Source organism: Salvia hispanica, chromosome 4 (assembly GCF_023119035.1).
Source record: "Salvia hispanica cultivar TCC Black 2014 chromosome 4, UniMelb_Shisp_WGS_1.0, whole genome shotgun sequence".
NCBI lineage: Eukaryota > Viridiplantae > Streptophyta > Magnoliopsida > Lamiales > Lamiaceae > Salvia > Salvia hispanica.
The window spans coordinates 27,211,027-27,238,398 of record NC_062968.1 but is presented as its reverse complement, the minus strand read 5'-3'; the positions used below and the strand labels follow the sequence as shown (position 1 = coordinate 27,238,398).

At 37.1% G+C, this 27,372-nt stretch overlaps 2 protein-coding genes, 1 long non-coding RNA gene and 2 pseudogenes across 5 annotated transcripts; 4 read left to right on the top strand and 1 right to left on the bottom strand.

The window, feature by feature from the left end:
• Positions 1-773: 773 nt before the first annotated feature.
• LOC125220800 lies at positions 774-5,025 on the top strand (annotated as a pseudogene).
• Positions 5,026-7,246: 2,221 nt separating this feature from the next.
• LOC125220799 lies at positions 7,247-11,257 on the top strand (annotated as a pseudogene).
• Positions 11,258-11,260: 3 nt separating this feature from the next.
• Positions 11,261-12,637, top strand: LOC125219133. The gene is made up of 2 exons (XR_007176084.1): positions 11,261-11,313; positions 11,643-12,637. It is a non-coding gene; the product is annotated as an uncharacterized LOC125219133 (long non-coding RNA).
• Positions 11,282-12,549, bottom strand: LOC125219131. Its single transcript, XM_048121014.1, has 2 exons — positions 12,204-12,549; positions 11,282-12,052 (listed from the first exon to the last, which is right to left on the bottom strand). Exons 1-2 carry the CDS (start codon positions 12,547-12,549, stop codon positions 11,583-11,585), a joined length of 816 nt encoding a protein of 271 aa, XP_047976971.1. The 3' UTR covers positions 11,282-11,582.
• Positions 12,638-21,044: 8,407 nt separating the features above from the next.
• On the top strand, positions 21,045-26,684 carry LOC125220195 (squamosa promoter-binding-like protein 14). 3 transcript variants are annotated; one of them, XM_048122353.1, is made up of 12 exons: positions 21,045-21,380; positions 22,191-22,832; positions 22,989-23,182; positions 23,357-23,644; positions 23,738-24,192; positions 24,298-24,372; positions 24,461-24,568; positions 24,644-24,761; positions 24,905-25,040; positions 25,123-25,267; positions 25,351-25,926; positions 26,018-26,684. In XM_048122353.1, the coding sequence occupies exons 2-12, from the start codon at positions 22,219-22,221 to the stop codon at positions 26,411-26,413; spliced, it is 3,105 nt and encodes a 1,034-aa protein (XP_047978310.1). In that variant the 5' UTR covers positions 21,045-21,380; positions 22,191-22,218; the 3' UTR covers positions 26,414-26,684. The 3 variants fall into 3 exon arrangements, with proteins under 3 accessions (XP_047978310.1, XP_047978308.1, XP_047978309.1); XM_048122351.1 differs by having other exon boundaries at positions 23,357-24,192; XM_048122352.1 differs by lacking the exon at positions 21,045-21,380 and adding an exon at positions 21,481-22,088 and having other exon boundaries at positions 23,357-24,192.
• The last annotated feature ends 688 nt before the right edge of the window (positions 26,685-27,372 follow it).

Sequence of the window (27,372 nt, the reverse complement as noted above, 5' to 3'; positions counted from 1 at the left end):
AGTTGAATTTTGGGGTTTAAATGAAAAGGAAAGCTTAAAGTGGGGGTTCCACGTTTCTGTTGCTGATCCTGAGGGGGGCAAGGGGGAAACCCTAATGTGGCAGAAGCTACTGTTAAGGTTGAGGATTCAATTTCAAACGGAAAATCTGAAAGACCCGGAAGTGAGGTAGAGGGCTTTGATCAAAATGGAGGAGTTGAGGCTGTGGAAGAAGGCAAACAAGAGAATGTTGAGGGTTTAAAAATAGGAGTATTTTTGTTTTGTTGAGAACGGAAACTCAAGTTGGGGCTTTAGAGTTGGGCAGAAGTAGAAGATAATGGAGAATCACGACCAATTTTTTGAACATCAATGGTTCCCAACCTAAGATTGAAAATCAAAGTAACACAAGTGTAACTGAGGATTGGACAACAAAGCTTCAAGACATGGTTGTGGGTGAAGTAAGCAGATTTGCAAAATGTTACTTGGGGGGCTGAGAATGATGCAAAACCACCCAGGTGCAGAACAGAAGTTCCTACATCAACTTCCCCGGGTTTGGATTCAGAACCGTTTTCAGTTCATAATATGGACAAGATCCTTGAGGGGAAAGGGGAAGACAGACTTTAGCTCGGAAAACTTTAAAATCAACAGGGTGATGACTCTGGGTTTAGCAACATTGCTAAGATATGGTGGGAGAAACAGATGATCAAAACCTGTTGTGAGTAGTACTGATTTCATGTGCAAACTACTCATGACTTGGTTCTAGAAGAAAAAAAGAGGACTTTCCTTCCAAATTTATAATGGCGCACAAGTCAGAAGAATCACAGGAACTCCCGGGATGCAAAGCTGATTCTCAAAAGCTAACCACTTGTGACTTGGTTTTAGATGAAAAAAATGAAGAATCATCTGTGTCCGGTTGAAAAAGTGGCTAAATGTGATGAGAAAACAGAGAAGAATTTGGGGGGAGCAGCACTGCTTCTCAAGTGCCAAATAGTCGGGGCATGGTTTTAGAAAAAATGAATACTCATCTGTGTCTGAAGTTGAAGATGGTATTCAATATCATGAAGAATCTCAAGCACAGCCTGTGTTGAGTAGTTCTGGTTCTCAAGTGCTAACTACTCGTGACTTGGTTTCTGGAAGAAAAAAACAGAAGTCTCATCTGTATCTGAAGTTGAAGATGGTATTCAATGTCATGAAGAATCTCAGGAGCTACCTGTGGTGAGTAGTTCTGATTCTCATGATGAAACTACTAGTGACTTGGTTTTAGAAGTAAAGAAAGATGATTTGCCTGTATCTGTATCTGAAGTTGAAGATGGTATTCAATTTCATGAAGAATCTCAGAGCAACCTGTGGTGAGTAGCTCTGATTCTCATGATGAAACTGCTAGTGACTTGGTTTTAGATGGAAAGGAAGACGACTTGTCTGTATATGTATCTGAAGTTGACAGTGGTGCTCAAAATACCAAAGGATCTCAGGAACAACCTGATGTTTCTGGAGTATCTGATGATACTTTGCCAGCTGAAACCTCAACTGAGGTTTCTGTCCAAACTGAATGCTATCCAACAGCAGATGTTCATGCACCTCAAAGTGAACTTGAAGTTTCTGATGTTGCAGAAATTGGAAAATTCTCTTCTCCTTCAGTTGTTGGTCTAGAATCACAAATCGTTGAGCAAGTAGTTCCTGCTCATGACAGTGGGATAAGGTGTACTGTAGAGGAGGCAAGCTCAGGATCTGACGGTGTGCTTGACATGGTGGGTCCAGAAAGGAAATAGCATTTGAAGGCGGTGAGGCCCATTCTGAATCTACAGTCTCAAGTGGGAAATCAGAAGTTGGAGATAGCTCACCAGAAACACTTGATGTGAAATTGGAACCTGATGCTCATGTTCCTGACTTTTCTGCCATTAACAGTGGCGAAAAGATTGATGATGTGACTGTCTCTTGTAGAACAGATGATTCTGATAGCAGCAATGCTCGTGTAGTGGACCTTGAGTTGGAGGTAGATGGTGTTGAAGATGTGGCAGATCAACTGGCAGGTGCTCCAGAGAACCTGCTGGTGCAAGAGAAGAGAACACTGAGAATTCTCAGAACGAAGAGACCTCAGTGTCTTCAGCAGGGGTGTCCACTACAAGTACTACTGATGTAGAAGACAAAAGTATCAAGGCTAAAACAAAGCCATTCAACTTTCTGATTAGGACTCCAAGATTTGATGATGAAAGTCTTAGAGAACAAATCAGACTTGCAAAGATACAAGTTGATGAGACGACAAGACTCAGGGATGCTGTTCAACTTCAAATCCAAGAGAAAAGAGTAAGACATATATTTCTCAACTTCCTCTATTAGTTGATTTCAAGAATTATGCACTTATATTATTGAGTTTTCCAATTTAGCAGGCCAACACTCAGATTCATGGTATCGATTATGAGTATGCCAAGAGTGAAGGCAGGAATGCTCGAAAGTTGGTCAGGTCAAAGCGCACAGAAATAGATTCTCTTCAGTCTGTGATCAACAAGGCAAAGAATGCATTATCTATTGAGGATATTGATAAACAGGTATGCATGCCCCTGCCCACAACTTTACATGTTGTATTGTAATCGTACTATTTTCTTGTTTGCTTATGTAAGTGGCTGAATCGTGTACCTTTCACCAGATACATAATATGGAACATATGATACAACATGAGACTCTTCCCTTGAAGGAAGAAAAACAATTTATTCGTGAAATCAAGCAACTGAAACAACTTCGTGAACAATTGTCTTCTAACATGGGTAGCCAAGATGAAATCAAGAAGGCTCTTGAGCAGAGAGAGGAGACTGAAGAGCGCTTAAAGGTTTGATGACCTCATTATTTATGCAATAAGTTTAATAAATCGTACTACCTTAGTTATACTCTGCTCCTTGTTACAAGACTTGAACCTTTTCGAAAGATGTATGCACAGTTATATTGTGCTAGAAGTTCAGTAGGACAGAAAGGTCTTTTGTGTTTTCTAAAGTGGACTGGGGAATGTGCAGATTCTAAGGAAAGAGCTTGATGTTCTAAAGAGTAGAGTTGTAAAGGCTGAAGCAACTGCTGTGGAAGCTGGCAAAAAATATGATGATGAAAACAGGAAGGTTAAGGAACTCCAAGCTCAGTTTAGGGCTGCCAATGATGTCCGACAAGAAGCCTATGCTCAGTGGCAGGATTTGAGAAAGAACTCACAAAAAGGTAATGGGCATCCCCACTTGTTTAAGTATTTTATCTTGAGAGAATTGCCTGTACATTGTGATTGATTCTGAATTGTTAGAAAGGCGTATGCATCCATGCACCATACGCTTTTGAAAATTCTACTTTTTCCGCTTTGTAGTATTATGAGAATAAACTCAAACAGTGAAATATAATGAATTCTATGATAATCAACCTAGTTTTGGAGTTATCTTAATGCTATGATCAAACTACTTGCATAGATTCAAGTTTGTGTGGATTGAATACTTTTTAAAATTCTTCATCTACTTTTCTTATTTTTGGTTGAAAATAATGGTAAAGTGGCTCAGTGTAATTAAATAATTGAAAATGCAGAGCAAATACTTCTTCAAGTACAAGGATGCTGCTGCTGTTGCCAGCAATTATGCATATAGCAGGGATACAGAAGCACTTTACCTCTTGTGCATGAATCAGGCAAGTTTTGGAATTGCACCCGAGCAGCAGTCGATGTTTCAAATAAGCCTCCTAACTCTCTGCACGCATCTTGATTTTATAGGTTGAAAGTTTTATGGAGCTGTGGAATACGAACCCTGAGTTCCGTAGCGACTACGCCAAGTTCAATGCAAGGAGTAATGTCCGGAGATTCGGGACTTTGGACTGTCGTTCACTTGGACCTGACGAGGTACCACCTGTCGTACCCAGTTATGCTAATGAGAGAGGTAACAAGAGGGTGGTGGTGTCAACCCCAGCCAAGGTTGATCTAGCGCCACAAGTTCCAACTACGGAGCTAAATCAGAAAATACCTACTGAGAAAATGACCGTAGATACTAAATCAATCAAGAAAGCGACGGAACCCAAGAACCAGAAAGTAGTAAACGCGCCTGCTGTCACTGTACAAGAAAACGGGCCAGATACTCATACTGTAAGCCACCTTGTCGATGAGGAGCCGGTCAAATCTAGGGAGGAGATTGAGTTGATAAGGAAAGCGGAAGAACTGAGAAGAGAGGAAGACGCAGCAAAGCTGAAAGAGCAACGCCGCCTGGAGGCACTTGCAAAGGCCAATGAGGCACGCGAAAGGAAGAAGCGGCAAGCAGAGAAGATGCAGCAAAGAGCCGAACTGAAGACACAGAAGGAGGCAGAACAAGAGAAAAGGTAAAAAAAAAAAATCGTCTACACCCCTCGGTTTCCTTCCACATTTCTGATTACTTAATCTATACATGAATACAAATTACGCAGGAGAGAGAGAAGAGACTGAGAAAGAAGGAAAGGAAGAAGGCTGTAGGAACAGACGCTAACGATATCACCACCAACAACAACTGTGAAACAGCGGCAAGCTCTGAAAGCGCCGCTGAGAATAATAGCAGGACGTAGATGTGAAGGAGACGACTACTGCAACGACCAAAAGGCTCAAAAGCCTTGGCTGGCTGCGAAGCACAGCAAGGGAAAATCCATCCCGCCACCTCTTCGAAACAGGAACAAGAAGAAACTACAGCAGTGGATGTGGGTGGGCATCACAAGCATTATTATTTTAGTTCTTTTCTGGCTGGGAAACATGGGTATGTTCTCCAACGTCGCTCTCAAGCGCCGAGCCCCCGTTTACTAACTTTCTTTCGCCTCAGCCGAGCCGGATATAATCACGGGTTTTTCGATACATATAGAGCCGGATTCACATAATTTCATCCCCCATTCGGATCAACCATCTTTATTTAGCTTATAGTTATGGAATATCTCTGAGTTTTATAGTTTATATACAAGACAGGTTGATAGTGAGAGGTTTTCTTGATTTGTATGGAACATAAACATTTTAATGGTGGTGTTGTTCGGAAAATGCCACTGGGTATACTATGATACGATTGGTTCACTTTCTTTTCTCAATTCCATTGAAGCACAGTTTCAACTCTATTTTCTACTCCTTCCTCCGATAATAGGAATCTCATTTTGTCATTTCGGAGGTCTGTCGCATTCACTAATTCGTTTCATTCATATTTTATTATAAAATTAATATATAAGTAGATTTCACATTTCACAAACATTTTCAAATTCATATTTTTAAAATTATAAAATTAATATATAAGTAGATTTCACATTTCACAAACATTTTCAAATTCATATTTTTGAAAATCATGCCGAACTGAAAATAGGATTCCTAATTGTGGATGGATATATAATTTTAGGATTGAGTTCAACTAGTTTAATATAAGCTCAAAACTTTATGAGTAGGTTTTGAAGGTATTCTTTAATTTCGGGTTTACTTTTAAAATTCATAATTTTGTAGTTAAATCCTAAATCTTCTGAAATGTATACCGAAATTTATAGTCATGTATTTACAAACATGTGTAAATTAGTTTTAGAGTAGATATAGTCCATGCTAACCAAGAATTAATTGAATTTTTTAAGGAGTACTTATTATTCTCAAGATTAAAAAAAAAAAAAAAAGCTATCAATTCAATGTTTTTACACTATTAAAAGGAAATTAGGTTCATTGCTCCTGCACCAAACGCGCGCACACATATGCATAAATAATTGAGGGAGTTATTACATTGAAAAAAGTCCAAAAGAAGTCACAAAAAATTTAATCTACACAAATTATTTCCAATTACAACTAAAATAAGCTTTTTTTCTCATGAAAATATTCGTTCAAAATTAATTTGGAATTCATTAATAATGTGTTAGATATAATGAAATTGATTTTTTATGAAATTAGATAAGTTATACTCTAATTGAAGTCCAATTCATATTTTAATTTATAAATAACTAAACGCAAAATTAAATCTTTATTTTGACTATAAAACTAAATTTAAATTTAAATACTTCAAGTACTAAATAATGAAATTATAATTATAATTTAAAATCTAACTTTACATCTTTAATTTTATGGAACCAAATGCCCCTCAGTAAAACGGATGCTAAAAACATGAAAATGATAATATAAGTAGAAACATTGCCAGATTACGGACTCAAATCACGCATCATTCAAAACCTACAAAATATTTAATTCGAGTTTGATAGTTTCATACCTTAATTGGGTCTACTTAACTTAGCAACCAATAAATATTCTTCAAAAGTAAATCTATACAACTAATTCAAAATACAACTCAAAGACTTAAAAGATTCAAGAAATTAATGTGATTTCTCAAAGCAATATCAACAAGAATTGGAGCGATCCAGAAAAAGATAAAAATAATATGTGAATGAGAGAGAGAAAAAGTTAGTTGGAAGGAAAAAGGAATGGGAAAGAGACATAAAAGTAAAAGATAGTTGTACATGAAACATACAGACAGTTTTTGTGTCCTTTCATTTCGTTTTTCATTTCACATCCTTTGTATCTTCTCCCCGTTTTACTATCCTTGTGCAGCAGATCTCTCCTCTGTGTAGTTCCCAAATTACTCAACTGGATCATGTGAAGCTCAACTGAAATTTGGAATTTTGTTCTTGAGAAGAAGGGAAGAAGAAATCAGTTTGAAGGCTGTGAATGTGAAAGGGGAAAAGGAATCAAATTTTTATCACCCTTTTGCAGATGAGTTCAGCTGCCCCATAAAGGTATTATTTTTCTTATTTTTTGGGGTTTACTAATTTGAAAGAACTTTGGTTGGGTAATTCATAGTCTTTGACCTAATGGTTTGTGTTTTAGTGAGAATTGGAAGTTGGGAGACTGTTGTTTTGTTACTTTGAAGGGATTTGACTTTAGGAAGAAATTTGATTGAGGTTTAGGAAGAAAATGATGGTTTAGTTCCTTAAAGATTGAAATTTTCCCTGTTTCTTTTAAGTTTATGGTGGTTGTATTACTCAACTGTAGTTTGTGATGAGACTTGGAAGTTCGAAGAGTGTTGTTTTGTTACTTTGAAGGGGTTTGACTTTAGCAAGAAATCTGATTGAGGTTTAGGCATAAAATGATGGTTTAGTTTCTTAAAGATTGAACTTTTATCTGTTTCTTTTAAGTTTATGGTTGCTGTATTGTTCAATTGTAGTTTGTAATTCATGGAACAAAATCATGCCAGTTTTGAAGAAACTCACCAAATTATTTTTAAAGAACACTTGTATTTGTGTTTCCCCACACTCATTGCAGGTGTTTCTGTAGTTTCTGGGGTTGTGCAAAGTTGATCTTTGATAGATGGAAGAGGTAGGTGCCCGTTAGCTTCACCGGCAGTTTTCCACCAGAATCTGACTGCGAGATTTCGTGATCCATATCCGATGGCTAAGAAACGCGCCCTGCCCTTTGACTCATCGAGAGCTTTCTACCACAGAACACCGTGGAGAGTTGGAACCAGAATTCCTGGAGCTGGGACAGTGCGAGGTTTGTCGCCAAACCATTGCAACGTAATGGCGGCCAAGTGGGGAGTAGTGGAGAGATTCAGCCAGTCGGAAAACAAGTGATGAGTAGTGCTCCGTATTCTACAGTTGCTGGTGGGAATGGAACTCGTAGTAGTGGTATCAATTTGGTGGAGCCACAACCTGTATCGAGGCCCAACAAAAGAGTAAGATCAGGATCGCCCGGTGGTGCTAACTATCCCATGTGTCAAGTGGATGATTGCAGAGAAGATCTGTCTACTGCTAAGGACTATCACCGCCCGGGATAAGGTGTGTGAGGTTCACAGCAAAGCTGGTAAGGCCTTAGTGGGGAAACAGATGCAAAGGTTCTGCCAGCAATGTAGCAGGTTAGTATACGCGAAACTACAATGAATAACGATATGCATTGCATTATGTTCGGTTATAGTCAAGTGTTGAAAATGTTAACCACATATAAAATTTGTAATACATCAAGATGAGTTGTGCATTTTTAGACTCAATGTTTTACCATGACATGGTTCCATGTTTCCAGGTTTCACCCTCTCTCAGAATTTGACGAGGGAAAGAGAAGTTGTAGGCGTAGGCTCGCTGGACATAACAGGAGGAGGAGGAAAACTCAACCAGAAGATACTTCTCAACAGTTGTTAGCGCCTAGTATTGGTGATAGCAATGCCGGTGATAATGATATTCTCAATTTACTGGCGGTGCTAACTAATGCACAAGGTATAATGTTGGCAGATTAGTGGCTTAATCATTTACTCGTTAAAACACGGTGAATAGCTCATGTGCGGCCTTTGGTGCATTATCCGAATATTAATAGGGCGAGTAAAGCAATTTGCCACTCGGGAATTCTAAAAGGGTACAAACTATGCATGTTAAAAAAATTTTTTTGCAATATTTAGCATAAGAGTTATTGCCCTTTTATTCACATGTATACACTCTAAATTCTGCTTTGTTTTTTCGGTGATCATAGGGAACATTGTGGACAGAAACGATAAATTCCCATTAATGACCAACAAAGATCATCTCAAGCAGATGCTGACTAAAATAAATTCGTTGCAATTGGCAGCGAACTTGGAAGCTAAGTTGAATGGAGGTAACTCAAATCATATGTCAACGGAAAATCAGAACCAGATAAATGGGAATGCTTCTTCTGCATCAACCATGAACTTGCTTGCTGCTCTTTCAGCAACTGCAGGTGTACCTTCTTCTGAAACTCAATCTCAACCGAGCACTGAAGGAAGTGACTCTGAAAAAAGCAAGTCACCATGTCTCGAAAAGCACAGTGGATCAACAATGGACGTTCAGGGAACCTCGCCAAGCCTTCCTCTTAGATTGTTTAGTCCCTCACCTGAAGATTATAGGCCAACAAAATCGCCTTCAGAGGAGAGATCGCCTCTATCCACACCACCTGTTGTACATGATCTGTTCCCAATGCAGACTTCAAGAGACACGGATAAGAATGGCCATCTGTCAAATAGTGAAGGTGAAATTGCATGCGTGGAAGCAACCACGATCAACGGATGCAGTACATCTCTTCAGCTTTTTGGAGCGTCGATCAGTGGTACTCAAGATGTTCCAGTTCATACGTCTCCATACAGAGCTGGATATACATCTTCTTCTGTGTCTGATCATTCACCATCCAGCCAGAATTCTGATGCTGCGGTACCTCAACGTTTATTATATGTTCTTGTACTTTTTTATTTTGTATCCTTATTTCGTTCGATAATTTGGGTTGAACTTGGCTTGTTTTCTCCTAGGATCGTATCGTAGAATAATTTTCAAATTATTTGACAAAGATCCAAGCCATATGCCTGGATCATTACGGTCTCAGGTCAGTGCAAATATTTTGGATTTTCTTTCTCCGCAATTTTACTTCTCCGTATAACATCTAAAAACTTCATCTTGTTTCATTTCCAGATACACAATTGGCTCTCTAACAGTCCATCAGAAATGGAAAGTTACATCAGGCCTGGCTGTGTTGTTCTATCCCTGTATTTGTCGATGCCATCATTTGCCTGGGATCAAGTGAGTTATTTCAATGATCGTTTATACTTTTGCTACTATTGACTTCGATTAACCTTCTTTTTGCCTTTAACGTGTTTGCAGCTTGAAGAAGACCTTCTTAACTATGTGAAGTCCTTAGTCAAAGATATTGAATTTTTGGGGGGAATGGGAGGTTTTGATTCATACAGACAGACAAATGGTTTCACATAAAGAAGGTAGCTTTTGCTGATTCGTTTATAATCCGGTTTGTTAACCGATATCTCATTTTCCATATTATTGTCTTTTAAGTAGTTAGAGATTGACCCCTATTGAATTCTATGCCTAGTTGCTTTTGCTTACACACTTTTGAAATTTTCCTTTTAATTTCCTTCTGTGTTATTGATCTACAGGAAGATTCGTCTGTGCAAATCATTGAAGGCCTGGAGTACACCGGAATCATCTCAGTTTCTCCCGTGGCAGTTGTTGGTGGACAACCAACCACTCTTCTATTGAGGGGAAGAAGTTTGAAGGCTCCGGGCACTAGGTAACCGTTTATATTTAAACAAGATCGAATCTTTCTTAATAATTTTGACTGGAAACGTTGTAATCACACAGGATACACTGCACGCATGCAGTTGGATATAATGTAAGGAAGTTCATTCATCATCGTCCAAAAGACTCCATACGGTGAAATTATCTTGGACGATTTTAAGGTCAATGGTGCAACATCTAGCATACTAGGCGCTGTTTCATTGAGGTAGAAATTTATCTAGCTGTCAACATCGAGATTTTAGATGAGCTTTGCATCATTTATGTCTCCCCTTTTCACAGGTTGAAAATAGTCTCCGAGGGGCAAGTTTTCCGATCATCATAGCAGATAGCACTGTTTGCCAAGAATTGAGACTCCCCGAGCCTGAGATAAATGGAACTTCTGATGTATGCAATGGCAGGGAAGAATCGCTGCATTTTCTGGATGAACTCGGGTGGTTGTTCGGAAGAAAATATAACCTGCTTGTTTTAGCACCCGGATTATAGGCTCTATCGGTTCAGTTTCTTCTTGTATTCTCTGTCGAGCGTGACTTTTGTGCATTGGTCAAATCCCTTCTCGACATTCTGCTAGAGCTTAACTCTGGTAGAAATGGACTAGAAGAGGAGTCTCTGGAGTTGTTATCAGAAATTCACCTCCTGAACCGGGCTGTCAAAAGGAGGTGTGCGAGCATGGTTGATTTTCTTATTCATTACACCGTCGTAGATTCCAGTGGAACATCTAAGAGGTTCATTTTTTATCCGAACATGGCTGGACCCGGTGGTCTCACACCTTTACATTTAGCTGCTTCATTATCGTCATCCGATGACATTGTTGATCTACTGACAAGCGATCCACACGAGGTACTTTTTATTTTTCCCTTATGTCCCGGATATTTAAACCGACAAATCTTACCAAATGTGTTACTGCCAAACTGTGTAGGTTGGGCTGCATAGTTGGAATTCTGTTCTTGATGCAAATGGGCTTTCTCCTTATGCATATGCTACGATGAGGAATAATCATGCGTACAACGCACTTGTTACTCAGAAGCTTGCAGATAAGAGCAACGGTCAAGTCTCTGTAACAATCGAGGATAACCTGAAGCCCTTCCACGTTGAGATGAATCCGACAAAATCCCAACTCAGTCGAGGTCAACAATCTTGTTCCAAGTGTACGTATGCATACAGAGCGAGGTTTCCTCGTTCCAGTGGATTGCTGCAGCGTCCATACATACACTCAATGGTAGCCGTTGCTGCTGTTTGTGTTTGTGTGTGTTTGTTCTTGCGGGACACCCCTTTGTTGGCCGCGTTAACTAATTGTGCTAACGACGAGGCCAACGATACTCTCACTCGGATTGTCTCACTGTAAGAACTAGGTGTTATATAATAAGTACTAGTTGAAGAGATATATATACATACAATAATAGTTAGGTGGTTGTATACATATTTTTCTAACTGAGTTGAATCTTTGTATTCATAGTCTGAATCTTGTATGAATCCATCTGCTTTGTGTGTGTGTGTGTTTTTGAAGAGGATATATACAAACTGTTTTCATTATTACAGCAATGAAGAGATTGCATAATTATACATACATTTGTTGCATTAGGCAAAGAATTGAGGAATAATAAAGTGAGTCATGGTTGCTGTATCCTTCTTCTGCTAACACACCTTCCTCTTACCATGTTCTGAACCAGGGCTTCTCCCATCCCTTCTCCGAGCCCCTCGATGAGGCCTCCGATGAACTCTATGACCACCTGGCCCGCGAGACGGGCTGCAGTTCCCAGGGGGCTAGGCTTGTCAGGCGTAGGTATGCCGTTGGCCTGGAGGCCGTTGATGAAAACCTTGGCGCACACCGCGTGGAGATGGTATTCGCACACGGTGCACCGATACACCCTTCCCGATCTCTTCTTGTTGCACTCCCCGCACGCCGCGTTGCCGGCCGGCAGCAGCCTCAGGGGGTGCGGGTGAGCCGGGAACCGAACCTCCGTCGTCAGCATGGCACAGCACGGGTGCATCTGGAAGCTGCAGGCTCTGCATCGGAAGGCAAACCCTTTGCTCGACTTTCCGCAGACGTCGCACCTCGGCCACGAAATCCCGCCTTTTGCTGCATCGCGTCACACTAAAAGGTTATGCTCGCGCGTTTTTTTAATGGACAAATAAACATGAAATTTTAAAGGGACTCGAACTTGTGACCTTTGGTCCGAGCATCAATCACTCTACCGCTTGGCCAACACACGTAATTTCAGTTTACGTACCCGTTTTTGATTTGGCGTGGAAAACGAGCTGGTGCTGGCCGTGGAACGGGTGGCTGTTCAAGACGGGAGGGGAGGCGGCGCAGAAGTCGTGCAGCTGGAAGTCGCACTGCGCGCACGCAAACCTCCGGCCTGCGCCGTACTCCTTGCAGCCGCCGCACGTGAAGAGCTCCGGGAGAGTGACTTGGAGCAACGGGTGCTCGGAGTGGGCGTAATGCAGCATCCCGTCTCCCGAGGCCGACTGCGGCGACGTCGGGAACTCGACCGCCGCCGCGGCCGGGGAGGAGGAGGAGGAGCGTTTCATGGGGCGGAGAGAAGTTTGAGACTTGAGGGAAGTGTGCCTTCTCATTGTGTGTGTGTGTGTGTGTGTTTGGATATGGGAGTGGAGGAATATTATTTATGCTGCCTAAATTAATCAAAGTGCTTGCTTTATCAAACAGGATTATTTGAAAATCCAAATGTTTCAAATATGCTTTATAAAACTATTAACAATTTACAATAAACTTGATGCCTACAAATTCAATCAATGTTTAATAGTAGTATCTCTCAAGATAAGACCTAGATTGTGCATAAATCAAATTTGAAATATTTACTAGATATCTAAATTAAGTCAAAGTTTAGAATAATTCTTTGTCACTTCTCATCATTTATATTTATATTGATCTTGTAATATTTTTAAAAATTTGGGATAAATTTTCGGAAAAACATCTAGTTTGACCAACTCCTGGTAAATTTAGCAATTTTAGAAAATAGCCAATTCTATTATAACTTTGATAATTTATCCCAGATGCGTAAAAAAAAACTGGGACATGCGATTTAAAAGACATTAAAAAATGTTGAAGACATAGTACTATACATCAAAAGTTGTGATATGTAGAGTATATTTTTGAAAGTTGTGGGATTGACTAAAATTTGATCAAAATTTATGGTTTTTTACGATGAAACGTAACTTAATTGGTAAAATGTTTATCCTTTATTAAATAGATTGGAGGTATAAGTCATAGTGAAAATAGATGAGAACCATTATTGATCCTTTTATTATTTTTTCAAGCAATGCCAACGATTTGTCATGATTTAGGATTGGACATGACTTTCCTTAAATATGGCTTGGTTGGGAAATTTTGTCAAAAGCAATGGAGTCATAAGATGCCTATGTTTGATTCTGTTACATTAGATGAAAATAATCTTTAATCATACAAGAGAAGTAGGATTATACATGCAAGAAATAAAAAGGAGACACATGTTCTCCAAAGTCAATATTTATCTTTATGCTCAAGGAAGTTAATTGTAATTAACCAATAAAAATTGTTTATTTTCATTTCTTTGGAATTAACTAAGGATGGAAGAGAATCCAAATCTTTGAGGAGGGTTCTTATTCGATTTGAAGTGGAAGCCAATCAAGAAAAATTTTGCAGCCTTTTCAACATTTTCATGTTTTAAAGCAAAGATTCATAGTTGAAGTGGGAATTTTGGGGTTGTTTTTCCTTAGTGCGAGTTGTAAAGCAAATTAATGTAGTGAAACTGAATTCCATGAATGTGTGATGAATAATTATTCTTTATGGTGTATCGATATTGTAAAATACTAGAATCGGTGCAATGTTTAAGGCGAGAGGTGAGACTAGGGTTAAACCTTAGTGTCGACTAGGGCTCAATTCATTCAGAGTGGCAGCAGTCCACCACCCCTTTTCCATTCTCTTTCTCCCGATCTTCACATTGAGCAACCAGATTAAGCCAATCATGCCTCACACCCAACACTGTTATACTCAACAACACCAAGCTGAGATAATTGTGGCTTTGCTTCTTATCAATATTGCCTACCAAACGCTACAATAAACATTGTTTCACCAAAATCAATAACCTAATCTTGAGGTGCGGAGCCTGGATTTAATGTAAGAGGGCCAAAAATATATTTACAACAGAATTTGTACTACTCCATCCGTCCCATTTAAGATGACACGTTTCCCTTTTTAGTTTGTCCCAATTAAGATGACACATTTCATTTTTTGGGAACTTTCTCTCTCCAATTAATATACCCAATCAACATTTCATTTTTTAGAACTTTCTCTCTCCAATTAATATACCCAATCACTTTTTTTCACCCCTATTAAAATATTCATCTTTCTTTCTCTCTCTATTTTAATACTTCCACCCACCTTTTCTCTCTCTATTTTAATACTTCCACCCATCTTTTCTCTCTCCAATTAAACACATTAACTAATAACTCCTAAAATCCCGTGCCGGCTAAGGAATGTGTCATCTTAGCCTGGACGGAGGGAGTAATAAGTAGGGGCATTTAAAGAAGAATATAAAATAAATTTTTTAATTCGGAGAAAATAACATTGATATAATAAATTTTAACCTTCCATATAGATTTGCCCTGACCTAATCATTCCTACCAAGCACGCCCTTAAATTTTAGTTCTCCCTTTCACTTACGTTGACTAGGATAAAATATATTTTTACACGGACTTATATAGGGTTGTGATCAATTGAGATTTTTTAGCATAATTGAGAATTGAGATGCATTATCAGCCACTCATTTTTATTAAATGAGTGGTCCAGAATTTGCCACGTGAAAAATATTTTTAGATTAATTAATTATGAAAGGGCAGAATGGTAATTTCATGGTACATTTTATTCAATAAATACTTTTTTTAATTTTATTTTTGTAAAAAAAATGATTTTTTAAAAATTTAATTTTTTTTTTGTCAACTACACACATATAATGTCAACTACATATACTCCCTCCGTTCCGCGGTAGTTGAGTCATTTTGTCATTTCGGTACGTTCCATAGTAGTTGAGTCATTTACTTTTATAGCAAAAGTCAACACATTTCTTATCTCTTACTTTACTCTCTCTTAATTTATTCTTTCTTCATCTCTCTACCTTTTTCAATTTCTACTTTATTCTTTCTTTATTTAACCCACTTAACACAATTTTTCTTAAATCCCGTGCCGAAAAGAAACGCCTCTACTACCGCGAAACGGAGGGAGTACAATTCATATCAACTACACATATAATATCAACTATGTGTACAATCCATGTCAACTACATATACAATTATGTCAACTACATATACAATTCATGTCAACTATACACATATAATTATGTCAACTATAAGTTGTTGACATTTGACATGCAGGCTATTGACGATAATACCCCCCGAGTTGAAATAATCTACTTGCAGTTGACATTTTAAAAATGTTGTGGATGAGTGGCTGAAAATAAATCTCAATTCTTAATTAATCTAAAAAATCTCAACCTAACATAACCCCACTTATACCCACTTATATATGTATATTGGATTCATCTTGGATTCAATTACTATGTCCATTAATTAATTATAGAGTGAACTTAAAAAAGGGTCCCTGGACTATGGGTTTATCTCGAAAATGGTCCCTGGACTTTAAAAATATCACCAGTAGTCCCTGGACTAAGGGTTAATATCAAAAACGGTCCTTTTGCACTGTTTCGAGACGAAAATGCCATTTTGAGGGATTTTGGGGGGTTTGGGCAATTTGGTCTTTTTACACTTTTAACATTTAAATCTGATATTATTTTAGTTATGTACTAAATCTGATATTATTTCAAAATTATCATTCTTCTTCCCTTTTTTCATCCTCCACTTTGTTTCTTTATTTCAATATTAGATTTAATTTATAAAATTAAATTTTAAATTTTGATTTTTATATATCAATAAATTTTTTTAATTAAAACTATTAATTCATGGACACTATAAATATTGATTAAAACTATTAATTTTTGTTATTTAATATAATATTCAGCTGAATTGAAAAAGTACAGAAAAATAATATTAACAATGATGGAAAAATATGAGCTATTCTATTTAGCCTTCGTTCGATTGTTATAATTGTTTGTGATTGAATATTATGAAGTTGACTAAAAATTTTATATAGGAGTATTTTTGTTGAAATTTTCTAGTCATTTTGATTGTTTTCAAATTAATAAATGAAAATTATATTAGTCTTACATTAGATGCATATTTATTTCAGAATAAATCGTGTTATATGATCTATTTATGATTAAAACTAAGGTGTTGTCATATCTTATTCATTAAATATTAGACACTATCAAATATTGATTATGATAATTAATTTTTGTTATTTAATAATTTTTATAATTAAAAAAATTTATTGATATTTAAAAACTGAAATTTAAAATTTAATTTTATAAATTAAATCTAATATTGAAATAAAGAAACAAAGTGAAGGATGACAAAAGGGAAGAAGAATGATAATTTTGAAATAATATCGATTTAGTACATAACTGTAATAATATCAGATTTAAACTGTTAAAAGTAGGGATGTCAATGTAGCCCGCAACCCGTGGGCCGGCCCGAATAGCCCGCCAAATTTATAGGGTTATGGCTGAAAATTTCTAGCCCGATAAAATTATAGCCCGATTAGCCCGCACTCGATTAGTCCGCAACCCGTTAGGGCCAGACCCGAAAACCCGATGGGCTGGCCCGAAAACCCGATAAAATTTTTATTGTTCTATCTGTTTGACTCTAATTCGACACTTCATTTATTATTTTATGATATAGATTACTAAAAAAATAACTTTCAATTTTATATATTAAATATATAAATGGAGTATTAAATTTTTATTAACATAATAATAGATATATTAATTAGAAACTTCAAATTCACTAAAAAATATATTTAAATTTCTAAAACATGCTTTAAAATTTCTTGATGTTTATGTTTTGTTTTGCATAAATCTCAAATATTAGTATATGATGTTGTTTATGTTTGAGTTTAAGCATATATCTCAAATATATCATAATAAAATATTTTACATTTTATAAATATAACTAATTTTCACCATTATTTATTGGATTGATCGCATGTTAATTTTATCGATAGCAACCCGATTAGCCCGCTGGGCTAGCCCGAAACCCGAGCTTCTAGGGTTAGGGTTGAACTTTTATAACCCGAAGAAAATACAATCCGATTAGCTCGCATCCGATTGACCCGCAACCCGAATAGGGTTGGCCCGATTGACATCCCTAGTTAAAAGTGTAAAAAGACCAAATTGCCCAAACCCCCCAAAACCCCTCAAAAGGGCATTTTCATCTCGAAACAGTGCAAAAGGACCGTTTTTTATATTAACCCTTAGTCCAGAGACTACTGGTGATATTTTTAAAGTCCATGGACCATTTTTGAAGTTCACTCTTAATTATAAGTATGTTTATTTTAGCATCTTAGTTCATTCCTTATTCTATTAACTTCTTATATTCTACACTCACTAAAACAACTAGTTTTATACAAACAACAAACATGACCTTATGCTTCCTAGTATTTATACTAAATACAAATATACAATACTCTTTACAAAATTTAATTCACCACAAAATAGAAATATGGAGACACATTACCAACTTCAAAATTAAGGTATGTGATTACACAAAAGCTAGAATCCAATTGGTAATTGTCCCTTTTTTTTGGATTTCAGCAGAAGTGGGCTTGGCCTGATGGGGTTTATTGTGTTGGGCTTTCCAATATTCATGATGGGCTTCCGATAAAGTATAATCATTGAATGTTAGGTTGCTTTTATTGTGAATAATAATTGCAAATGCACTTCCATTTCTCAACTCTTATACAGTCATAAATTGAAGGAGTATAACGAAATTTACAAGTACCAGTCATAAATAAAATAATGATGACATAGGTGGGGGTCTAGTGCTGATTTTATATATATTCATATATGAATAGAGAGAGAGGCAATTGAGGAGCTGTCACATGATATGATATGATGGTTGATTAGTCAATACATTAAATAATGAAATAGTACGTAGAGTTGTACGATGAATAAATATGAATATAGGTTAAGCCCCCCTGTAACTATGCTCATCCATATCCATACCCATATTGGCAATTGTCATTTCATGTCTTAACATAATTTCACTTTTCCCCCTTTCAAATTATTACTACTACTATAATTATACTCCCTCGATCCCAAGATAAGTGAGCACAAACTTTTCGGTACATGATTTAAGGAAATGAAGTTTTATTAGTAGAATGGAAAGTAAATAAAGTAAGAGAGTTAATAAAGTAGAGAGAGAAAATAGGAGAGAGAACACCAAAAAAGGAAATGAGTCACTTATCTTGGGACGTCCCAAAAAGGAATGTGAGTCATTTATCTTGGGACGGAGGTATTAATATTGATGATTTTTAAGGAGCAAATAATTTTTTTTATGTGATTTTATGCAATATTGTTAATATATTCAATAGAAAAATAAAAAAAAAAGACATAAACTATGATTTGAAATGCCCTTCTTTGAAAGAGAGGATGTCGGTGATGCACGTTTTGATAGTAAGAAGTGAATTGAAAGCTAATCAGTGGGAATCCTAAGATTCCTCGAGGAATTAGGATGAAAAAATAAGTGATTTTACAAAAGACAAAATGGCTTAGACAAACTGTTTTGTTGATGACCTTATTGAGTAACATGTAATTGATCGAACACTATTTGAAAATGGTTCTTCGTTCGGAATTAAAATGTTCCATATATTTCTAGAAATTCTTGCTACCATTGAACATTTGTATCTTTATACATTAGGATTTCAATTCATGAATCTTTGGTTGGTTAAAGAAAATATATCAAATTTTAAAAAGGATGTAGTGTGTATATTTCGAAAACAATTGTAGTATTTGATTGTGTTAGTCAACAACACATGCAAAAAATGACATTTCGATGGATGACACACTCAACATTAATTCCATCTAGATTCCACTTTGGAATTAAATCTTTTTTCAAATAATAGTAGAAATCTTGAAGTTTTATACATACATCACATCACAAGCTAGCCCTCTCACTCTCCTTATCATAACATTTCTAGCTAGTGATGTATTTTATTAAAAGGAAACTATACTCCACAAATTATGTATGGATAAAATAAGAGCATACATATTATAGTGATATAGTATGTATTTTAATCATATGGTGAGATGAAGAAAGTGAGTGATGATGAAGAGCACAAAGAAAGCAACAAGTGAAGAGAGTCATTCATGATTTGTCTATTAGATCTTAGTTGGCCCATTTCATTTAATTATGGTAAGTCGTTTCATTACTTTATTTCAACTACGCAATTAAGCTAATTTATCATTAACAATTCATTCATTCCACCAACACACGTGCCCTCACACCTCAAAATTCATAGTATTATAACTTAGAATAACGTGTGTGAAAAGGTGAAAATTGCCAATTTATTTATATGAGACACTTTATTAATTCTCTTCCATGTGTTGTACTATATAAATAATTAAATTAGTTAGGGTTTTATTTTGAGAAGATAAAATGGAGACTTTAAACGAGATGGAGGTTGAAAAAAATGACATGTCTATGTTTAAATTTCAAATGTATTGACTATTACCAAGAGTAAACTACTATAATTAATGTGACATTTTCTATTGTTTTAGGTTCTTAAATAGGGTTTTGTTTTCTTATTTCACTGGCTTGACTTTTGTTCTGTATTATGTACTCTTATTCATCGGTTTTTTAACTCGAGATAAAAAACTTGAGATGCCTCCTCTATCATATTTCATTTTCCATAAAAAAAACCAATCACTCCAAAAAATATGAAAAAAATCCAGAGCCAAATCAATTTGTTACGAATTTATGTGTGTGTAGAAATTAATAAGAAATTATAAATTTAATGTCTAAAACTAGAATTTATATTTATAGATTCCTAAATATATAATTGAAAGAATTTCAGAATACATAGTTAAATTCAAACGCATTTAAAGTGTAGTACTTGAAAAAAATTTAGATATTGAATAAAAGTAAAATAAATAAAGAACAAATAATTTATTTAAAGATATAAATATGGGGGCATGTTAGGGTGCCACCACCCCTTAAAATAACACCATATCACCATTCCTGGCCAATCATTTGTACACATGGACGAATAATAAGCCGCCACGTGGGAAAAAAAATCTGAAAAAGACGGCCAACAATTTACTGGTCTTTATCCAACAATTTTTTCTTGTCCAGCAATATCCGACACACTATGCAGCAATTATAGATTGTTGTGTAGTGTTTGTAATATTGCTGTGTAGCGTTTATAATATTGTTGTATAAGTGGTGTCACGGTGTCACTTTAAGATGGGTTGTCATTTTAACACAAACCTATAAATATGTTATGATTGACATGATAAAAATATAATTTAAATTTATACAATTTAAATAAAATGTAAACACATTTAGATGGTTTAAACTACTTATAATGAATTCTTAATACTTCTTATAATGAATTTGAAATTTTCAATTATTTTGTATAATAATAATAATAATAATAATAATAATAATAATAATAATAATAATGTAAAACATATAATTATAAATAAAAATCGGTTGACAAAACACAAACGACAAAAATAGTTAATAGTTGCACCCACGACCAATCCATTAATCTAGCTTATCGGATTTCGGATCAGTCCTACTCGGCTATTCGTGTGCCCCCTAATTAAATGCGAGTTAACACGCGCGTTTTCGGACTGTTTTAACACCTTTTCTTTCCCATTAATCTAGCTTATTGGATATCGGATCAATCCTACTCGGCTACTCGTGTGGCCCCTAATTAAATGCGAGTCAGCACGCGCGTTTTTGGACTGTTTTAATACCTTTTCTTTCTCATTAATCTAGTTTATCGGATTTTGGATCAATCCTACTCGGCTATTCGTGTGCCAACTAATTAAATGCGAGTCAGCACGCGGGTTTTCGAACCGTTTTAAGTTTTAACATCCCTAATTAAAAAAAAAGGTGTGTGGAAAGAAGAGAACAAAGCAAAGGTAAATGTGAAACAAAGAAAGCAACAAACAAAATGAAACGAAAGTACGAAGAAGAAAAGTAAAAGAGAGAGTTGTGCAGAAAATATAGAGAGAGAAGTCTTCAATCCTTTCATTTTTGCTTCCTTTCTCCTTCTTTTCCTTCGCAGATCTCTCCTCACTTTCTTCAGTTTTCAAGATTCAATCCGTCCTTTTGAATTCCTCTCCAATTCTACTGCAAAACCCCTTGAAAAAAAATCCACTCGGTTGACTCATCGGAGACGAAGGCGGCGATGATTGATTGTAGCTGTGGAGTCAGAAATCTTGACTCTGATGTTGAATAGTCGAATCGAAACCGAATAATTTGGAGATGAATTGCTTTGATCCGTAAAGGTGCTGTCTTTTCTTCCGTCTTCCGTTTGTATGTGTGTGATTGGTGATTACTGTACTGATTTCACCTTTTGTTGACCTCGATTCTGATTGGACTGCACTGAATTTGTTGTTGTTTCCGTTTAATTCCCTTGGCGACTAGCTTCAGCTAGAATTAGGTTGAGTTTTTCGAGAATTTTGGTGATTGTTGTACGGATTTAACCTTTTGTTGACCTCATTTTTTCGATTCTGATTGGACTGTGCTGAATTTGTTGTTTCCGTTTAATTCCTTTGGCGACTAGCTTGAGCTAGAATTAGGTCGAGTTTTCGAGAATTTTTTGCGTAATACTGGGATTGATAATCCTTTGAAGTTTTGAGTTAATATTCTATGTTGTTATTATCTCTTCTTCTTCTTCTTCTTCTTCTTCTTTTTGGGTCAAAATCCCTAGTTTAGCCATCAATTACTTGACTGAGTTTCTTCTCGTTTCCAATTTATTGTCTTCCTTACTTCAAATTGAGGAGATATGGGTAGTATGGGGAAAGGTAACAAATTTGATGGGGCAACGCTAACAGAATGTTATGCTTGAATCGGAATGGTTACACATCTATCCTGTTATACTTTTGTCATGTTAAAATGATCTAGTTTATGACTGGCTGGTTGGGAGTTAGGTGGTATACACATTCAAGTTTGCCTGGATTTTTCCAACTTCTGTTACAAATGTTACAAATATGGTAACTGGACATTCTTATCTTTCTTCTTGCTCCCTCTGAAATTGTGTTTAGTTCCTCGACATTGATAATTTTGGATAATGAAGTTGTGTTCTCTTTTTTCAGGAGTTAATAAAGTTGTGATCTCGTTCCAATGGAAGAGGCAGGTGCAAAAGTAGCTTCCCCAGTTGCCATCCACCAAGCACGAGCGCAGAGATTTTGCAATCCACATCCAATAGTGAAGAAACGTAGTGTGCCTTTTTATCCTTCTGGCTACGTTACTCAGAACACTCCTGATAATTGGAATTCGAAGTCCTGGGACTGGGATAGTTCAAGGTTTATTGCTAGACCATTGCCATGTGAAGGAAACCAAGTGATAAGAGGGGCACATGTGCCACTTGATTTGACAAGGAACAAAGAAGTTCAGAATAGTGCTTTGAATCCCTCAGAGCATAATCAACTCGGAAAAGATGATGAAAATCTTCTACTGAAGCTTGGAGGTGGAGAACAACAAGCCGTGAGCAATGGCAGCCATGGTAGCATGAATTTAATGGAAGAGACACAACCTGTGTCCAGGCCGAGCAAGAGAGTAAGGTCAGGATCACCTGGTACTGCTAACCGTCCACTTTGTCAAGTGGATGATTGCAAGGAAGATCTCTCTACTGCCAAGGACTATCACCGGCGACACAAGGTGTGTGAGGTGCACAGCAAAGCTGGTAAAGCTTTAGTGGGAAAACAGATGCAAAGATTCTGCCAACAGTGCAGTAGGTTCGTGATATTGATCATTTTCATTAACCATTGTGGATTGTCTTATTGGTTTTGCATTTTATCTTCACTTCACGAAGGTTATTGGCCTCAGAGGATGTAGTCTAGGTTTCCACTTGGAGATGTTTCAGTAAATGATGGCACATGTGTTTTTAACAGGTTTCACCCTCTTGCTGAATTTGATGATGGAAAAAGAAGCTGTAGGCGCAGGCTTGCTGGACATAATAGGAGGAGGAGGAAAACTCAGCCTGAAGAAGCTACTCCACAGGCGCCAGTTCCCAGTGGTGCCCCCAATGATATCAATTGTGAGGTGGATGTCATCAATTTACTGGCGGCACTAACTCGTCCACAAGGTACTATAATATTAGCTACTAATGGTTTTTTTGGCTGTTAGGTGATTTCAACTAAGATGTAATCTCTATCCTGTTCTTGCTATAAATTATGATTGTAGCTCTTATGTTGTCCTTTGAAGTACTCGCATCTACTCATTAGATATGCTGCGAATTGCTGATTTCTGTAAATCACAGGGAACCCTGAGGACGGGAAGGCTAAATTCTCCTCTATACCTGATAACAATCAGCTGGTCCAAATTCTTAGTAAAATAAATTCATTACCGGAAATCTTAGCAGCCAAGCTGCCTCATTTGAAGACTACAAGTGGAAGTGTATCCGATCATACAAATTCTGGAAATCAGAACCAAATGAGTGCAAATGCTTCTTCCCCATCAACCATGGACTTACTTGCTGGTCTTTCAGGTGCTCCTGGAATGCCTTCTGATGCCTTAGAAATTCAATCTCAGCCAAGCAAAGATAAAAGTGAGTTTGAAAAGAGTAAATCACCTGAAGTTGACAATGCTGCACGTCTAGATACACAAAAAGGATCTGTTGTGGAGTTTCCCTCTGTTGTAGGTGAGTGGAGTAGTGCAAGCTGCCATCCTTCACCCATGGAGGAAGTAGATTGTCATGTTCCAGAGACATCACCAAGTCTGGATTTACAGTTGTTTAGTTCCTCACCTGAAGATAATAGTTCAAGGAAGTTGCCGTTAAATGCAAGCTATCCTTCATCCAACAGTAGTAATCCTTCACAAGATATATCACCCACATCTTCACCACCTCTTGTGCGTGATCTATTCCCAATGCAGACTTCGAGAGAAACAACGAGGAGCAATCATTTTTCGAATAGTGAAGATGAACTTGCACGTGCGAAATCAACCGTAAGCAATGGGTGCAGTACATCGCTTTGTCTTTTTGGTGGCTCAATTCAGCCTGTTGAAAATGCTTCGATTCAAAGTTCCCCATACCAAGCTGGCTATACATCTTCCGGGAATGATCATTCACCATCCAGCCTGAATTCTGATGCTCAGGTACCTCACGTACCATTATCTTGGTATCTTTACCAAACTTTTAGTCATGACTTATTTTCATAGTTTACCTAGCATATTTTAACAGATTTTACATCTCTCTACTAGGATCGCACTGGCCGAATCATTTTCAAACTATTTGACAAGGATCCTAGCCATTTACCTGGCTCCTTACGGACTCAGGTTGGTATATGCTGCTTTTATTCGGCTATGTTCACAATTTCATGGCCTGTGGGCAAGACCTAATGACATGTGATGTCTCTACTTTCAGATATTCAATTGGCTTTCAAACAGTCCATCAGAAATGGAGAGCTTTATCAGGCCTGGTTGCATAGTCCTCTCATTGTATCTATCAATGCCATTATACGCCTGGGATCACGTGAGCGCATTTCTATGAATATACTTGGCTAGTGTAGTGTGGCTTTTGTTGACCAGCTTTCTGCCCCTTCTGCAGATAGAAGAAAACCTTTTTGATTGTCTCGGTTCTTTAGTAAAAGGTGTTGATGTAAGCTTCTGGGGAAATGGAAGATTTTTGGTTTGTACTGAGAGACAAATGGCTTCCCATAAAGATGGTAAGTTTGCTGTTTTTATATTTCTTTGTCAGTCGGTCCAGCAACTGAAGGTTTTAGGTCATTTACTGGACTGAGGGTGTTGCCAATTTTTCCCTTTCCGTTGTGCTTCTTTTAATAATTATAAATTTCTTTTGCATCTTCAGGGAAGATCCGTCTCTGTAAAACATGGAAAGGCTTTGCTATGCCAGAACTGATATCAGTGTCTCCTGTTGCTGTTATTTCCGGGGAAGAGACCTCTCTTGTATTGAGGGGAAGAGGTTTGACAGCTCCAGGGACCAAGTATGTGTGATTGGTATTTTGTTGAGCTGTAATTGTTAATTCGTCGTTTTATTTGATCATGCAACTTTCGTTGTGTATGCAGAGTGCACTGCACACATGCAGATGGATATAATATTGAAGAAGTTAGAGCATCATCGTCCCAAGATGGTGCACTTGATGAAATCAACTTGAGTAGCTTTAAGATAGATGGAACAACGAGTAACATGCTTGGTCGCTGCTTTATTGAGGTAGCAATTTTGAAAGCTTTCAGTTCCTAAAAAAAAAAGAGAAAGGACTGCATGTGGATCATTGACGTTCTGAATATTTACAGGTCGAAAATAGTTTTAGAGGCACCACTTTCCCGGTAATCATAGCTGATAAAACCATCTGCCATGAGTTGAGGCTCCTTGAGCCTCATATTAATGGCAATGCTCACGTTGAGAGTACAGGAAGGTCCTGGTCTAGGGAAGAAGTTGTGCATTTCTTGGATGAACTCGGATGGCTGTTCCAGAGAAAGAGAAACTCTACATTGTTCGTGGTCCCAGATTACAGGCTTAATCGGTTCAAATTTCTCCTCATATTTGCTGTCGAGCACGACTTTTGTGCTTTGGTGAAAACTCTCCTGGACATCCTGCTAGAACTAAACATGGGCAGGAAAGGGTTAGTAACGGAGTCTATGGCAATGCTATGGGAAATCCACCCCTTGAACCGGGCAGTGAGAAGGAGGTCCCGAAGGATGGTTGATTTGCTTGTCCATTACTCCGTTATCGACCCTGATGATGCTTCTGAGAAGTACATATTCGCACCTAATTTAGCCGGACCTGGCGGTCTCACACCCTTGCATTTGGCCGCGTCTGCAACTTCCTCAGAAGACTTGATCGATGCCCTAATAAGCGATCCTATGGAGGTAACACCATTTCGTTTTCACCCCTCAATGGTAAAAAAACCGAAACTGCAGATTGGTTTCTTAACATTTCTCTCCATATGTTTTCATACAGATTGGGCTGCAGAGCTGGAATTCTGCGTTGGATGTGAACGGATTATCTCCACATGCATACGCCCTGATGAGGAACAATCATTCATACAACGACCTTGTGGCGCGCAAGGTTGCAGAAACAAGAAACGGGGAGGTGTGTGTGGAGATAGAAAAGGAGAGGAAGCCATTGGAAGTCGAGGTGAAGAACGGGAGATGCTCCAGATGTGCAGTTGTAGGGTATCGACTACAGAGCAAACGATATAAAGGCTCGAAAGGATTGCTCCAACAACCTTACATCCATTCAATGCTCCTCGTTGCTGCTGTGTGCGTCTGTGTCTGCGTCTTCCTGAGAGGGCACCCTTACGTTGGCTGTGTCGTTCCATTCGCTTGGGAGAATCTCGACTACGGCCCACGTTAAGCCCGTGGTTTTTTTTTTTTTTCCTTCCTTTCTTCCTTCAACATATTTATAAGTAATGTACCTCTGATAAAATGGTCATATAGTGTTTATTCAATTCATTATTAGTATCACTATTTGTTTGTTTTGATGTGTAGGATTTCCTTTTTTTAAACTACTAGAAAATAAATTTAGGGCATTGGGAAAAAAATCATTTAATGCCTATTTATTTCTGTTTCCTAAGTTCAGTGTAATGGATGATACAAATAAATGAAGGCCACAACAATTACATTTATTCCAGCATTTATTTGTATGTTTGTTTGTTGTATTTTAAAGCTGGTTTATATTTTATCAATTTAATTTGATTTATTGAATTTTTCATAATTAAATTATTGTGACATAATGATTTGGTGAGTAGGGCAGCTGCATCCAACCATGGAATCACATGCTAAATTGGTGGCTGAGATTTAGGGAGATGGGTTTGTTTGTTTGTTTGTACTTTGTGCTATATAGCTTTTCACTTGGAATATATGTATCTTTTTTCTTATATTTTCATATATAGTGTAAAGAGTTTGTTGTTTTAAAAAATCTAATTGTTTTCCTCTATTTTAACACATTTAACAACTCCATTTGAAATGACGTGTCATTCAAGAATATGATCATTTTTTTATAAACATAAAATGTGCTCATATTTCGTATTTTTTCATAAACAATCAGAACTAAGATATTATATTTTCATATTTAGTAAAGAGTTTGTCTCTTTAAAATGTCTGATTATTTCAGTCTACTTTAATATGTTCAACAACTCCATCGGAAATCTCGTATCGTTCAAGAATGTGATCATTTTGAATGAGAGACAGAGATTTATATACTTATTCAGTCCACGAAAAATAACCTTAGGAGTGGACTATACATATTTTCAATTTTAAAAAATAAAAATAAAGTCAAGGTGAAGTGGAGTAAAAAAATTATTGAAGTACTAG

Excerpts from the sequence above, each read along its gene's own strand:
- LOC125219131 (XM_048121014.1), bottom strand. The coding sequence starts at position 12,549 with ATGAGAAGGCACACTTCCCTCAAGTCTCAAACTTCTCTCCGCCCCATG. Across the intron at positions 12,053-12,203 it reads CCACGCCAAATCAAAAACGG|CAAAAGGCGGGATTTCGTGG; the intron begins GTACGTAAACTG and ends GACGCGATGCAG.
- LOC125220195 (XM_048122351.1), top strand. The coding sequence starts at position 22,219 with ATGGAAGAGGCAGGTGCAAAAGTAGCTTCCCCAGTTGCCATCCACCAA. Across the intron at positions 25,268-25,350 it reads TTGGTCGCTGCTTTATTGAG|GTCGAAAATAGTTTTAGAGG; the intron begins GTAGCAATTTTG and ends GAATATTTACAG. Across the intron at positions 25,927-26,017 it reads TAATAAGCGATCCTATGGAG|ATTGGGCTGCAGAGCTGGAA; the intron begins GTAACACCATTT and ends GTTTTCATACAG.